General features: G+C 37.6%; 2 protein-coding genes across 2 annotated transcripts in view; both read left to right on the top strand.

Annotated features, from left to right (window-relative positions):
• Nucleotides 1-16383, top strand: part of LOC311087311 (uncharacterized protein) — a 595635-nt gene that overhangs the window by 160326 nt on the left and 418926 nt on the right. The gene's annotated exons all lie outside the window — the stretch shown is intronic.
• The window catches only part of LOC311087319 (protein NLRC3-like), a 143318-nt gene that overhangs the window by 55749 nt on the left and 71186 nt on the right, over nt 1-16383 (top strand). The window contains exon 6 of the mRNA XM_084120645.1: nt 8134-8329. Within this exon, the coding sequence (XP_083976771.1) occupies nt 8134-8329 (196 nt within the window). The remainder of the gene's footprint in view (nt 1-8133; nt 8330-16383) is intronic.

The following is a 16383-nucleotide window of genomic DNA, read 5'->3' on the forward strand; positions in this document are numbered from 1 at the left end:
TAAACTGTAAACTAATTTAAACTTATAAACTCAAAACTCATTTAAACTTATAAACTAAACTCAAAAACTTGTACACTTATAAACTCTAAACTCATAAACTCTGTGTGTGTGTGTGTGTGTGAACACACACACACACACACACACACACTCTAAACTCATTTAAACAAACTCTAAACTCATTTAAACTTATAAACGCAAAACTCAAAAACTCGTAAACTACTTTAAACTTCAAACCACTTTAAACTTCTTAAGTTGCTCCCAGCTCCCAAGCAACTCCATAGCAACCAAACTTGAGTACCCTAGCAACCGTTTTACAAGACCTATATCTCTGCATCAGAACATCGTGTAGAGATGAGGTTTGGCTCTTTTGACTCATGCTAGCAAACAGCACTTCCAACATGCTACACATGCTAGCAGTGAATAGCTACATGCTAATAGCAATAAGTTAAGTGCTAAATCATGCCAAGATCATGCTAAGAACTCTATAAAAACTCCATAGTAACCATTTGTAACAACTATCAACCACCTAGTAACACCATAGCAACCGCCCAGAATACCTTAGTAACCGCCTAGCAACACCATAACAACCACCCAGAACACCCTAGCAACCACCCAGAATACCCTAGCAACTGCCTAGCAACACCATAGCAACAACCCAGAACACCCTAGCAACCACCCAGAATACCTTAGCAATCGCCTAGCAACACCATAGCAACCACCCAGAACACCCTAGCAACCGCCTAGCAACCACCAAGAACACCCTAGCAACCGCCTAGCAACCACCAAGAATACCCTAGCAACCGCCTAGCAACACCATAGCAACCACCCAGAACACCCTAGCAACCGCCTAGCAACCACCCAGAACACCCTAGGAACCAACCAGAATACCCTAGCAACCACCTAGCAACAGCATAGCAACCACCCAGAACACCCTAGCAACCGCCTAGCAACTACCCAAAATACCTTAGCAACCGCCTAGCAACCACCCAGAACACCTTAGCAACCCACCAGAAAACCCCCAACAACTTTTTAACTTTAAACTACTTTAAACTTGAAACTAATTTAAACTTTTATCAAATGTATTTTTATTAAGGCATATGATTTGACATACAATTCACTTGTACATTCTGAGAGCTTTTTAAAAAAAAAAAAAAAAAAAAAAAAAAAAAAAAAAATTATATACATATATATATATACAAATATATATATATATATACATACACATATATATATATATATATATATATATATATATATATATATATATATATATACACACATATATATACATATACATACAATAATAGTAATAAATAAAAAACAAACAAACAGAAAGCTTAAAGAGGTACAAAAGGCAAACCAAAAGTAACAAAAAAAAAACAAAAAAAACAACAACACTGACCACAATACACCACACTATTCCATCCCCCTATCCACCCATCTGACCCTTTCCCATATATCTCCACCCTTCCCCGTAAAGACCTTCACTCTAGAACCATTACCATTGTCATATATTGTGTGCTAGGATGTGGACTGTTGTACTGGATTTGTAGTTTTTAGGTATGATATGAGGGGTTTCCATGTTTTATTAAATATGTTGAGCCTGTTTCTCAGTGCATATCTTATCCTTTCTAAATGAAGTGTATTAGTTAAATCCTCTAACCACATCTTAGAAGTCGGTACGGTTGCGCTCTTCCATAAGATGAGGATTAATCTCTTTGCTATTATAAAGCAATAAGAGAGAAAACGCTGTTGTGCCACGCTTAATTTTCTGAAGGTCTCTGATGTTCCAAGAATGATAAACAGGGGATCAGGTTCGATTGGAGTATCTATGACCTCAGACATAATGTTACATATATCAATCCAGAACGATTGAACCCTTGGGCATAGAGCAAAGCTATGGAGAAGTGTTGCTACGGAAGAGTGGCACTTATCACACATGGGTGACACTTCTGGGTATATGTTATGTAGTTTCTCTTTTGAATAATGAAGTCTATGTATAATTTTAAATTGGACAAGACAATGTCTTGCGTTAACGGAGCAATTATGTATGTTTTCAAGACTTTCTTTCCATAAATCGTCTGGAATAGATTCACCAAGTTCTTCTTCCCACTTTCTTTTATATTTTTCAGTTGGCGGGGAGCTTATTAGTAAGAGATTGTTATAGATACATGATATTTTACTTTCGTTAGGAGACAATTTCAGACAGTCGTCTATTTTAGATTGTGGTTCAGTCTCAAATTCTCTTAAGTATTTCCGAACGTAGTCCCTAACTTGAAGGTAACGAAATAAATTATTTTTCCCCAGCTCATACTTCCTCTGTAGTTGCGTGAATGAAGCAAAAACGCCTCCCACGTATAAATCACCAATACATTGAACACCCCTCTCACTCCATGTAGAAAACGCTCCATCCAGATTGGAGGGGGCAAATGTGGGATTTCTATTGATGGGTAACATAAGAGAAATTGGTTTAAGATTAAAGGTGATCTTGATTTGTTTCCAGGTACGGATCATACTATGAATGATAGGATTGTTATTATACAGGGACTTATTAACCGCAGCTGGAGCTAGCAGGACTGCGGCCATGGAATATGGGTGGCAGTCCTCCCGCTCCAGCATTAGCCAATCAAACATTGGTATTGATGTGTTCAACCAGAAGGTAAACATCTTAATTGTTGAGGCCCAGTAATATAGCAAAAAGTCTGGGAGCGCCAACCCCCCCTCTGACTTTGGCCTACAGAGATGTTTTTTACCTATACTGTGAACTTTGTGTCCCCACAGAAAAGGAACTATTAAAGAATCTAGGTTTTTAAAAAAAGATTTTTTTAAAAACATTGGGATGTTTTGAAATAGGTATAGTAATTGGGGGAGGAAAATCATCTTTATACAATTAATTCTTCCAATTAAAGAAATTGGGAGAGTATCCCAGAATGATAATCTAGTCTGCAATCGCTCTATTAGAGGAGGGAAGTTTGCTTGGAATAGAGATGAATACTGTTTTGTCACTTCTATCCCCAAATAGGTGAATTTCTCTGGAGAAACTGTAAATGGAAAATGGTCTAGGCATGCTAAGTCATTCATTTGGACCGGCATTAAAACACTTTTAGACCAATTGATACGATAACCCGAAAAGGTCCCAAACAGGTTGATTTTATCGAGAAGATTAGGGATGGAGATTTGAGGCCTTGTTATATATAAAAGGATGTCATCTGCGTACAATGATATCTTATTATTTGTGTCCTTGGTGGCGTAACCATAAATCTGGGGTTCCATTCTAATACATTGGGCTAGAGGTTCAATAACCAATGCAAAAATTAAAGGGGATAGGGGACACCCCTGCCTTGTTCCTCTATGCAAGCTGAACGGAGAGGATATTGTCCGGTTTGTTAATATTTGAGCTGTAGGATTTTTGTAAATGAGTTTGATTAGTGACAGGAATTTATTTCCAAAATTGAACCTATTAAGAACTTCAAATAAGTAACACCACTCAATCTGGTCAAATGCCTTCTCGGCGTCAAGTGCAAGTATGACCAGATCAGTGGATGGAGCTCTCTTTGTATACATAATATTGAAAAGGCGTCTAAGATTAAAATTAGCACTCCTATTTGGTATAAAACCCGTCTGATCCATATGAACTAGCTTTCCCAATAAAGGATTCAGCCTATTTGCTAATATCTTGGCAAATAATTTCCCATCGACATTAAGGAGGGAAATAGGACGATAAGCGCCTACTTCCTGTGATTCCTTCCCTTTTTTGTGAATCAATGTGATCACAGCCTCAGTTAAGGTGGGGGGTAAGTTACCCTGTATCTGAGAATGTTCATATAATTTCAACAGGTACGGGGATAAATTCTCACTGAATGTTTTGTATAGTTCCCCTGAAAGTCCATCAGGACCAGGTGTCTTATTACTCTTTAGGGAGGCAATGGCGCTCCGAACCTCTGCAATTGTGAGGTCAGAGTTCAAGGAATCACAATCTTCCTTGCTCAGTCTGGGAAGTTCACATTTATCTAAAAATGCATTAATAGTTACAGAGTCTGAAGTAGTCTTTGAGGTATACAAATTAGTATAAAATTCAAGAAACCTGTCATTGATATCTTTAGGCTTAGTAAGTATTGTATTATTGTGGGCTTTTATCTTGTGTATCGTTCTGTCATTTTCCATTTTTCTAAGTTGTCTAGCTAGTAGTTTGTGTGGTTTGTCACCAAATTCAAAATATTTTTGCCTAGTATAGAGGAATTTTTTACTTAGTTTTGCAGAGATAATTTTGTTATATTCATACTTAAGTGTTGCTATTTTCCTATGTAATATAATAGAGGGGGCGCGCGCGTTTTCTATGTCAAGTAATTTAATTTGATCTTCCAATTCTTTTAATTTAGTCTTATTTACTTTTTGTCTAGAAGCTTCAAACGAGATGATACAGCCTCTTATATAAGCCTTGAATGCTTCCCAGAGGATGGAGGGAGAGGTATCAGGGTTATCGTTCATTTCAAAGTATAGAGAAATCTGGTCTTTTAAGTATTCGCAAAATTTATTTTCAGTAAGTAAATGCGAGTTCAGTTTCCAAGAGGTGTGTGGTTTATCTACATGATCTAAACACACCGAAAAGGTGAGCGGGCTGTGATCCGAAATAACTATACTGTGATATTTAGCATTTAATGTGGACGGTATGAGTTTGGCATCCACCAGGAAGTAGTCTATCCTACTGTAGGAGTTATGTACAGGTGAATAAAATGAGTAGTCCCTGCCTGTAGGGTTCATCGCTCTCCATATATCCAGTACATTAGTGTTATTAATGAACGTATTTAAAAATTCACTAGAGGCATTCCTTGGGAGTCTTTTTGTGGAGGACCTATCAAGATATGTGTCGAGGACAGTATTAAAATCGCCCCCTATTATCAAGTGTGTTTGTGAAATGTCTGGTATCAGTGAAAAAACCTTCTGAAAGAATATGGGGTTATCTAAGTTGGGAGCATATATATTAACTAGAGAAAGGGAAATGTTATGGATTTCACCAATCACTATAATATAGCGGCCTTCTTTATCAGTGATTGTTTTTTTCTGTAAAAAGGGCACACCTTTTCTCAGTAGAATGGCCGCACCTCTCGCTTTGGATGAAAAGTTTGAGTGGTAAACTTCCCCTATCCAATTTGCTTTTAACCTGCCATGCGAGCCATTCTTCAGATGAGTTTCCTGTAGGAACATAATGTCTGAGGTCAGTGATTTTAGGTGGGTCAGAATTTTACCCCTTTTGACTGGGTTATTTACTCCGCGTACATTCCAGCTGGAAAATGTGAGACCCTTCAGCCCTCTGGTTTGATTGTTTAAACTATCATACATCTGGAAAATGTGGTTAGTACAGTATCCATAGCAGTACAGTTGTCAATGTTTAGGATTTGAGTGAATGGTCCTCCTATCCCTCCCCTCCCCACTACCCCAGTCCCCCCCACATCCATTATCGAGGTCAATCCAATCTCCATAATAACAAATAAAAACAAAACTACTCTAGCCAATTCAAAGTGAATGTGGCGCGAGCCTTCTTAAGGAAGTACGTACAAATAAACAAACCAGTAACTTCCCCACACCTTCTGGTGGCCTGATGCTAACTCCTATCTGTGATCACATAGCTTGGTAACTTACACAAAATGTTTAGGTAGTTTAGTGAAGAGTAGAAAATATAACTAATTGAAGTGCCATAGTGATATCGTATCCATGGGTGCACACACACGCGCATGTGCCATACCCACAAATATCCATATATCTAGCTAAAAATTAAAACTGTAATCAGATTTTTAGGAAAAAATAAAAATAAAAATTAAAAATAATAATTATGTATATATATATATATATATATATATATATATATATATATATATATATATATATATATATATATACACATACATACACACACATACACATACATATATATATATATATATACATATACACATACATACACATATATACATATACATACACACCTATGTATGTAAATAAAATAAAAATAAAATAAAAAGGAGAAATAAATGCATGTATGAACAAAAACGTATAAAGTTGTGACTCCAGGCAATAACAGTTTAAATAACTTTCAATAACAGTATAATTGTGTCGTAACTTCAGGAAATAACACTTTGAATATCTTTCAATAACAGCGAACCCTTTCCACACTTTAAAGAGCTAACGTCAAATTAACTGAACAATTATCAGGGCTCTGGATAAGATATCAGAAAGAGAAAGAGAAAAAATAAAATAACAGCGCAAACCTCGGTTTGTATGATGCGGGACATAACATTTTCCAAATATTCTTCTAATGAAAATGGTGGTTTTTTTGTCAGATAATGAGGCACCATCTGTGTGTAATGTTTTGTACAAGTCTTTAACTCACGTGGAAAGGAAACAGCTAGTGTTGTGCTAGCGCTAGCCATAAAAGCTAACGTGAACTAGAACCATAGACTGACTAGAACACAACCACCTTTCTGAATATCTTGCTTCTCCGCATCAGCAGTGATTGGATCAGTTTAACGTTACGCGTCCTTCTGTCTCGCTTCAGTTGAGCTCGGAGTCGATAGGCGTTCGGCATATTCCTCCGCTTTTTTGGCATCTATGAACGAGATCTGCGTGCCGTTATGGGTTATCAGGAGCCTGGCAGGATAGAGGAGGCCATACCTGACTCCAGGTTTGCCCCGTAGCAGCTCCCTCGTGCGGTTGAATAGTGCCCTCTTTTTAGCTACGGCAGGCGGATAGTCCGGGAAGATTTGAATCCTCTTACCACCGTGAAAGAGCTGTTTCTCCGCTGCAGCCTTGCGTAGGATATCCTCGAGCGTGTGAAAGTAGTGTAGTCTCAGTACAAATGGTCTGGGTGGCTCATGAGGCTCGGGCCGTCTTCGGAGGGTCCGGTGTGCTCTATCAATGAGAGGCTTCTCATTCAGGGATAGCACCTCTTGCAGCAACCCGGCGATAAAGTCTCTCGGTCTGGGTCCCTCAGTCCCCTCCGGGACTCCGATGACCCGGATGTTGTGTCTCCTCGAGCGCCCTTCTAGGTCTTCACATTTCTCAGTTAGTTTTTCTACTTCAGAGCTCAGGCAGGTGACTTGACGTTGAAGTGCAGTGACATCGTCCGACTGGTGTGAGGCAGACTTCTCTATCTCTCCAATAGTGTTAGCATGCGAGGTCGCGGTTTTCTCCAGGGTCGAAATGGATGTCTGCAATTCTTCTTTAGTTGTGGCCAATTCGCCTCTCAGCACAGTATACACCGTCTGTATACGACCATCGATGGTGGCGCAGATGTCATCTTTAATCTGAGTAACTTCATTTCGCAGCGCAGCAATAGCGGCCAGTACAGCTCGGTTTGGTGGGTCCGCCTCCTCAGTTGAGTCCGAGGGTTGATCAAGGCCTGATTCAAGTTGGTCGTTCTTTTTCGCTTTCCCCTTTTTTAACATTGTTTTTTTCCTTTTAGGTTAGGTTTCTCACTTGTTTGTGTCTTCTTATATCACCCCAAAGCACTTTTAAACGGATATACAGGTGTTTAGTGTATTAATAAAATAAAAGTTACGAGAGCTATGTAAAACACGTCTCACCCCTCCATTGCTCAGCAGCGCCCCCCCAAACTAATTTAAACTTTAAACTAATTTAACCTTCAAACTAATTTAAACTTTAGACTAATTTAAACTTTAGACTAATTTAAACTTAAAACTAATTTAAACTTCTAGCTAATTTAAACTTTAAACTATTTTAAACTTCTAGCTAATTTAAACTTTAAACTAATTTAAACTTCAAACTACTTTAAACTCCAAACTACTTTAAACTTCTTCAAACTTTCTGGTCCAGCTTTCTCAAGCCAACTTAAAGTTTGTCTCAACGAACTTTTTAATCTAGTTTGAATTGATTTGCTACCAGCTTCCATTCGCTCTCAATGAGCCGCGGCGCGGCGGCAGATTACGCAATAGAGAGAATAAACTGACACTTTGCAAAGTCTGTGATTGTAGCGCCTCTTAGCGATATATATATATATATATATATATATATATATATATATATATATATATATATTATAGTTGTATATAGATATTATACTAAATGTAGATGTAAATTTGGTTTAAATTGTGTCTTTTTTCTTACTTTTGTTTGTAGGATCTTGAGAGCAAATTAATGACATTTCTGAAGAATGAGCTGGAGAAGTATAAGAAAATATTACAACAAGAGAACACACAACACTTTGTGAAGGACTTTAATGAGAACAGATCCAGTATCAAAGAATCAGCTCTTGATCTCACACTACATTACCTGAGAGAGATGAAGCAAGATGAAGCTGCTGAGGCTCTAGAAGGTAAGAGACTCATGATCGTCTGTCTGATTGTCTCTTATAAATGTAGGAGAGAAAATGAAGACTAAAACTATCTATTTTCTGTTCCTGTGTTTAGATGTGCTGCTCTTCATTCCTCAGCTGAAATGTAGCCAAAAGAAGAAGTATCAATGTGTGTTTGAAGGAATTGCGAAGCAAGGTGACTCCACACTTCTGAATAACATCTACACAGATCTCTATATCACTCAGGGTGGCAGTGAACAGGTCAATACTGAACATGAGGTGAGACAGATTGAAGTTGCTTCCAGGCATCATGAAGCACAAGAGATACAGGTTGAATGCACACATCTGTTTGAAGCTCCTGAACAAGACAAGGAGATCCGAACTGTTCTGACAAAAGGAGTCGCTGGCATCGGGAAATCAGTCTCTGTGCAAAAGTTTGTTCTGGACTGGGCTGAAGGAAAAGAAAATCAAGATATCAGCTTCATATTTCCTCTTCCATTCAGAGAGATGAACTTAATGGAGAAAGAAAAACTAAGTTTGATGGACCTTATAACTCAGTTTTTCCCAGAGACAAAAGGACTGAACCTTACAAGAAGGAATCAATTCAAAGTGCTGTTCATCCTTGATGGACTGGACGAATGTCGCCTTCCTCTGAAGTTTGACTGTAATGAGACGTGGTGTGATGTATCGTCACCAGCCTCTCTGGATGTTCTCCTAACGAACCTCATGAAGGGAAATCTGCTTCCTTCTGCTCTCATCTGGATCACCACCAGACCAGCAGCTGCCAGTAAGATTCCTCCTGACTGTATCGACCGGCTGACAGAGATACGAGGATTCAGTGACGCACAGAAGGAAGAGTACTTCAAAAAAAGATTCAGTGATCAGAATCAGGCCAACACAATCCTAGATCACATTAAACAATCAAAGAGTCTCTTTATCATGTGCCACATCCCAGTCTTCTGCTGGATTTCAGCCACGGTTCTCCAGAACATTCTGGAGGAGAAAAGAAATAATGATGTGAAAAACACTCAGGCTGATGAGATCTCTAAAACACTGCAGGAATCAAACACTGAAGACACTCCCAAGACTCTGACACAAATGTACACACACTTTCTCCGCTTTCAGATCCAGCAGAGCCGCCGAAAGTATGATGGAGAATACACACCAGATGTTTCCTGGGATAAAGACGCCATTCTTTCACTGGGGAAACTGGCATTTCATCAGCTGGAAAGAAACAACCTGATCTTCTATGACACAGACCTGGAAGCCTGTGGTATTGACGTCTATAAGGCATCAGTGTACTCAGGCATGTGTACCCAGATCTTTAAGGAGGAAACAGGGATCGTTCTTGGTACCATGTACTGCTTTGTTCACTTGAGCATTCAAGAGTTTATTGCTGCCCTTTATGCACATCTGTTTCTAGACATCAACAAGACAAGTGTATTTGATCATGAGTCTACAGAACAGGAAAACAGAAATGAAACCGTGATTGATTTTCTCAAGACTGCAGTGGACAAGGCGCTCGAGAGTGACAATGGACACCTGGACCTTTTCCTTCGCTTCCTCCTCGGTCTGTCACTCCAGTCCAATCGACGACTCTTACGAGGTCTGTTGACACAGCAAGACGACAAGGCGCTCGAGAGTGACAATGGACACCTGGTCCTTTTCCTTCGCTTCTTCCTCTGTCTGTTGACACCGCAAGACAGCAATGACCAGAGCAACAAGGAAATAGTTCAGTACATCAAGCAGAAATTGGAAGATGATCTTCCTGCAGAGAGATCCATCAATCTGTTCTACTGTCTGAATGAACTGAACGACCAAACTCTGGTGAAAGAGATTCAGACCCACCTTAGCAAAGGAAGTCTCTCATCTGGTGACCTTTCACCTGCCCAGTGGTCTGCTTTAGCCTTTGTGTTGTTGACATCAGAGGAAGAGCTGGAGGAGTTTGAGCTTCAGAAATTCAAGAAATCAGACGAGTGTCTCATTAGATTATCGGCAGTCATCAAAACCTCCAGAAGAGCTCTGTAAGTATTTTAATATATTTTGTCATGTTTTGCTCTCATCTGAAAAATGTCTTTATCTACATTACTCTATAGTGATTCCTCATCATGAACATGAACTTATCCCTGTAAAGCCTGACATATGAAATAATAGTCAGATTTTTTTTTTTAAACAGTTTATCATAACTTAAGAAAAAATATAAGAGAGCATTTAAAAATGTTTGCATGTTTTGTATCATATGATACACCAGACTGTTATGACTTGTATAGAATTATATATTAGCTCATACTTGAGAGGAAATTAAATACTTGGCCTTTGGAATTAAAATAGCCCCACATCATCACATAGCCTTCACCACACCTAGACATGGCATGGAGTACTTTCCATAAGATCATCTCTCAATGCAAATCAAACCAGCTATTAGGCTAACTGAAATAAAACCATGCCAATCTCTAGGTGTGGTGAAGTCTATGTGATGATGTGGGGCTATTTTAATTCCAAAGGCCAAGGGAACTTTATCAGGATGCATAGTATCCTGGATCCATGAAGTAACTGGCCTTTAAAAATAAAAATCTGCCTGCCTCTATGGGAATTTAACATAGGGGTGTCCAGACTTATGCACCCTGTATTTTAAGGAAGAACATTTATTTATTTACGATACATTATTCATTCACAAAGAAAATTGGTGTCCTTAAAGGTTGGATTTTTCCTAATTTTTTTTAATTAAGGCAGTAAGTTAAATTTCCAAAAAATAATTTTTTATTCCTCTTTTTAGTCAACTTTAGCATGGATGTCTAAACTTATGCATAGCACTGTAAAACATTGATATTTTTATAAAACAGGCTACTTAAATAAAGTGCATGTATATATTACCACATCATATATTAGTTGTCCCTCTGTATCTCTCAGTGATTAGCTATTTTAAATACTTATTTTTATGAGTAATTCTGTAGTTTAATGTAATAATAATGTAATGCAATACATAGTCCATTGAGAGATTTACAAACAAAAAAAAAAACATTTATCAAAAGCCTGTTGTATCATATTAGATTTCTTTTCTAATTTAGTAAATATTAAGTAAAATAACTGTAAATTTCATTTCAGCAATTGTTATGGATGCTTTTTTTACTATCTTTAAATTAATGATATATCACCCATTGACCATCCTGCTCTCTAAGATATCGGCATCAGCCATCGGTTGACCACTATGAATAATCATGAAAAACTAAATAGCTTTAATCCAGTAAAAGTTAATCTTGAGATATTAATAACAAATACAATTTCTTAGGTTCTTAGGTTTAAGTAATCTTTGTCATGATTCTGCCATCTAGTCCTTGCCATTCTTTAATTCTTGAGGCAGGATCATGACAGACCCATGTTTTGTGTACAAGCACATGGCCATTTGTTTGGGCCATGTGCTTGTGTTGTCTCGTTCTCTTGCCCCGCCCCCTTGTTATCCTCGTTTTGTCATTATTGCTTTACCTGTGTCACCTGTTGTGTTTTCATTAGTCTCCCTATTTAATCCCCTTGTGTTTGCTGTCTTGTGCCGGTTCATTGTTACTTGATACATGCTATCATTCATTGTGAGACTTTGCTCTTCTCTGTGAGTACCCTGTCAAGAGAAAGTTCTGTTTCTGTATTAGCTGTTTATTTGTAGTCTAGTTACGTCAAGTCATAGTCTAGTTTAGTCACTCGTTGTCCTGTCTGTGTTTTGCCCCCTCGTGGGTTTTGTTTTCCCTGTTCTTTGTCATCAATAAACCTTGTGTGTAGTGCATTCTGTCTGCGCTTGGGTTCATCTCTGCATCCACATAACAATCTTAGCTTTACTTAAATCATTAAAGATTATATAGCAAAAACGTGTATGTGAATGAAGACATTTTTAGTATTAAAGTGAAAGGCCTTTAACTTGCCATAAAAGTGTGAGTTGTCTCATCTAATACTGTCGGTACAGTCAAGTCAATAATCTTGTTGAATATCAAGTGTCTCCAACTAAGGAAGCCAGAGGCAACAGTGGCAAAACCCCAAACTCCATCAGGTGACATAAAGAGGGAAAAACCTTGGGAGAAAGCTATAAAAAGCTATAAATCTTAACACACATATTTTTTTCAAACATGCTTCATTTTATCTAGGAAATTTGTCACTAAATAAAAAACACTAATGTACAGTAAATAGTAGTTTTTGAAGAGTAATGTTATTTTAACCCAGCCTCTACTTTATACACTGTTTTTAAGTAAAAAATTAATAACAATGGAACATAAATTTAATTCTTGTATAGAAAATGTATTGTATGTGCTCCATCTAATTCTGTGATGTGATTTATTTCCCTTGTATAGGTTAAATGATTGTAACTTAACAGACAAAAGCTGTTCAGCTCTGGCTGCAGTTCTTGGATCAGATACCAATCTGAAAGAGCTGAACATGAACAATAATAATCTGCAGGATTCAGGAGTGAAGCTGCTCTGCACTGGACTGAAGAAGTGTAAATTGGAGATACTGAGGTAAGTTGAGCCACAGGAGTCACTCTGAAGGAATCACTCACATGGCTGTGCACTTGTAATGACACATCAAGGATGTTAAGAGGCTAAAAGCAGGTTTAAAACTTGCCCCATTGAAGTCAACAGGGTGCAAATTTTAAAAAGAGGATAACAAGTGTAGGCAACACAGATTTTTGTCATTGTTCTCTGTATTGACAGCACTCCAAATTTACAAAAAAATGAGCTCAATGTTAAAATTGACCGGAGTTCTCCTTTAACACTAGGCGATTTCCTAGACAGATATTGACTTGGGACTATATTAGGGTGAAGCACAGGCAAATCACTGCTACTTGGGCGCATCTTTACGAATCTTTTGTTTTGAATCGGTGGTCTCTGAACAAACGACACATCAGTTTAACATAAAGAATAAAGACATAGTTACTTTTTTTCCATTGTTCTTTCAATTTTCAAATTAAATTTCAGTTTATTTATAAAGCACATAATAGCACAACGTTTACCTAGTGCTGCACAAACACTGAAATATTAAAATATAATAAACACAAATAACTATTAATACAGAATATGCATAATACCTACTCATAGATAAAAGACCCACAGACTCTTAGGAGTCTTAAATACACCTAAACTAGGGCTGGGCGATAAAACGATAGCGATAATTATTGCGATATAGTTTTTCTCGTTAAAACTATATCAAGAGTTCGATAAATGTCCGATAATGTTTATGCGCCAAAAGCGGAACGAAACTCATTTGAACAACGCGCCACACGGACCATTTATCCGCTCGGCTCAAAGTCCAAATGGCAGCGCAGCGCAAGCTCATTAGAGCAGATGCGTTTACTCTGATCGGTCTCGGTCACGAGATCCAGTGAGAAGCGCTTGAATTCAGCAAAGAACACAAATATCTCAGTGATTTAAACCAGTTTAAAGGCAGATGAAACAGCGCTGACAAACAGGTGAAACACTGAGCGCAACGATACAGTCAGAAGGCTTTTCCGTCTACTAATCCCCATCATTTACCATGGATTTACTGTAACGTTAGCCTAGTAATATTAACTGCACCATGAAATGTGGGATATACATATTGAATTGTATTATATTAATGTAGACAATGTATTAAAGGACCAATGGAATATAATTACAGTATTAAATAATGTTTTTAGGCTACTGTTTTTCATACAAATAAATACCATAGAAACCATAAAGTTACATTTTGCCATGAGAGTGAGGTGCTATAGGCTATGCCTGTTTTTTTCTGTGGTTATCATGATCTAAATGCATGATACTGGATGACCAATGGTTCATTTTAATTAAACTCAAACAGTCAGAATATTACATTTTACCAAATAAAAATTTAGCACACATGCAGAAACTAAGAAATACATTTTTCTATCAAGATATTTATTTTGTTAAGGAAAAATGACAAATGTTTAAATGTTCTACCTCAGATTTATGAAATGTTCACCAATTCAGCAAGTGTTTGTCATGATATGTTCTGGCAATAAAGAGTAGTTTAAAAACACAATTAACGCTCTGGTTTCTACAACTTTCACTTAGGAGCAAAAATCTGCCTTTAAACTTGAAAGAAATAAAGATTTGACATTTATCGTGATAATTATCGATATCGACTGATAATTCGTGATAATTTTTTTGGGCCATATCGCCCAGCCCTAACCTAAACCATCTTCAAACTCTTAAAACCCTCACCTGTGACAACAGTACCTCGACACTCATGTATGATCAAAAGCTAACGTGAAGAAATATGTTTTTAAATGTCTTTTGAGCTCACTAAGGGTAGATGCTAATCTGATATATTCTGATAGACTGTTCCATAACCTCGGTGCGGTCCCCTCTTGTTTTCAGATTCGTTCTCGGGACAACTAAAAGATTTTGTGACTGAGATTGTAAAAGTCTCTTTGACTTCTGCTTCTGAATCCGCAATATACGGAGGGGCTGTACCATGTAAAGATTTAAAAACAAATAATAAAATATTAAAATTAATTCTAAAATAAACTGGTAACCAATGCAGCGATCTTGATACGGGGGTGATATGATCATGGCTGCATTTCCCGAATACTTCTTAACGCTACGCCGTTCTTTAGTTATACCTTAAGCTGTACCTTCTATTTAATATGTGTTTTTCCTGAAACGTTTCTTAGTTAAGTATACCTTCTGTAAGTCATGCGTTCGGAAGGTTGGTCTGAACCACTCTTAGCTTCACCTTATCACTTTTGACCGTCTATACAAATATAATTCTGAAGTAGTAATGCACACAGTGCAACAGGCTAATTCAAGTGTTTTCATGCAAAGAATAAAACAGCCATTACATTGATTGTTGTTATCTTTTTAATTACATTATCCAAAGGTACATCAGCTTGCAAACCAATATGCAGTAAAGGCTTAGGAGTCTATTTAAAGGGAATGATTGTGGTGGGGAGTTTGCTCAAACTATGGCAGTGATACTGAGAATAGTTGTGCTAAAACACACGCCGTCCGCGGAGCGCTTTCAAAGGCCAGTGAAAGCACTGCCAGTTAAGCCCTTTTCGGATGGCAATTGTTTCAAATATGTTTGTATGGTATTTTCAACATTTACAGGAGTAAGTCTGTGATTTTATTGCCTTCCAAATCCACAGTTTACAAGAAGAGATTCAAAATTCACTGTTTAAATCTTAAATATTTCATCACAGCTCCACCTCAGCGAACAAAAATGGGAAAGAGAAGAAAACGCGTAAACATTTGAAATGGTTATTGTGGCAGTTTTAAAATATGTAGGCTAGGCTATTATAGTTTATTTTTTATAATATCCCATGAGTGCTAATAAATGCAATGTCCACTTTTTCTGAAGAGCTTCTTTTATAAAGAACAGCACTTTCTCACATAACGCAGTGAAGCAGCCCCTGCACGAGAGAATAACTGATTCTCGAGCCATCGATATCAGCAGATTCAGCAGCATCGCCATGGACAGCACCGGGTAACGTCGTATGTAAGAAGCAGGGCTGGGAATCGATTAAAAAAAATTAACTAATTAATTGCACAATTTGCTGTAATTAATTGCAATTAATTGCATTTCCACCAAGCTTGTAATCATCAATATTTAAACTTACAATCACCTAATTAAATTAAACAACACAGGGAAAAAAAAGGAACAGAAAATAGACCTATATTAAAATAATATTAAACATCAATAGCCTATATGAATATATATTATTATTTTTCAATAATCAATCAACATAATAAATTTAACAGATTACACCACCCAATACACCACAATTATTATTATTTTTTTCTACTAATTATCAAAATAAAATATAGTCCTACAAAGCTATTATTACCAGAGCATGAGCTTTTACCATTGTTGCCCAGCATGACTATACCAGCTCAGCAAACAGAAGTCTACAGAGAAAATTCACGTTATTTGAGTGGACTTTACTTTTCCAGTGCTCGGTACATGATTGGAGCGTTTGGGCCGTTAACGACAGCCGCCGACACACACACACACACACACACACACACACACGGAACGGAGAGCGCGCCGCTGGCAGAGCGCGCCGACACACACAATTACACGCACGGAACGGAGAG

The sequence above is a fragment of the Abramis brama genome (genome assembly GCF_963993115.1).
Source record: "Abramis brama genome assembly, chromosome: 7".
Lineage (NCBI taxonomy): Eukaryota > Metazoa > Chordata > Actinopteri > Cypriniformes > Leuciscidae > Abramis > Abramis brama.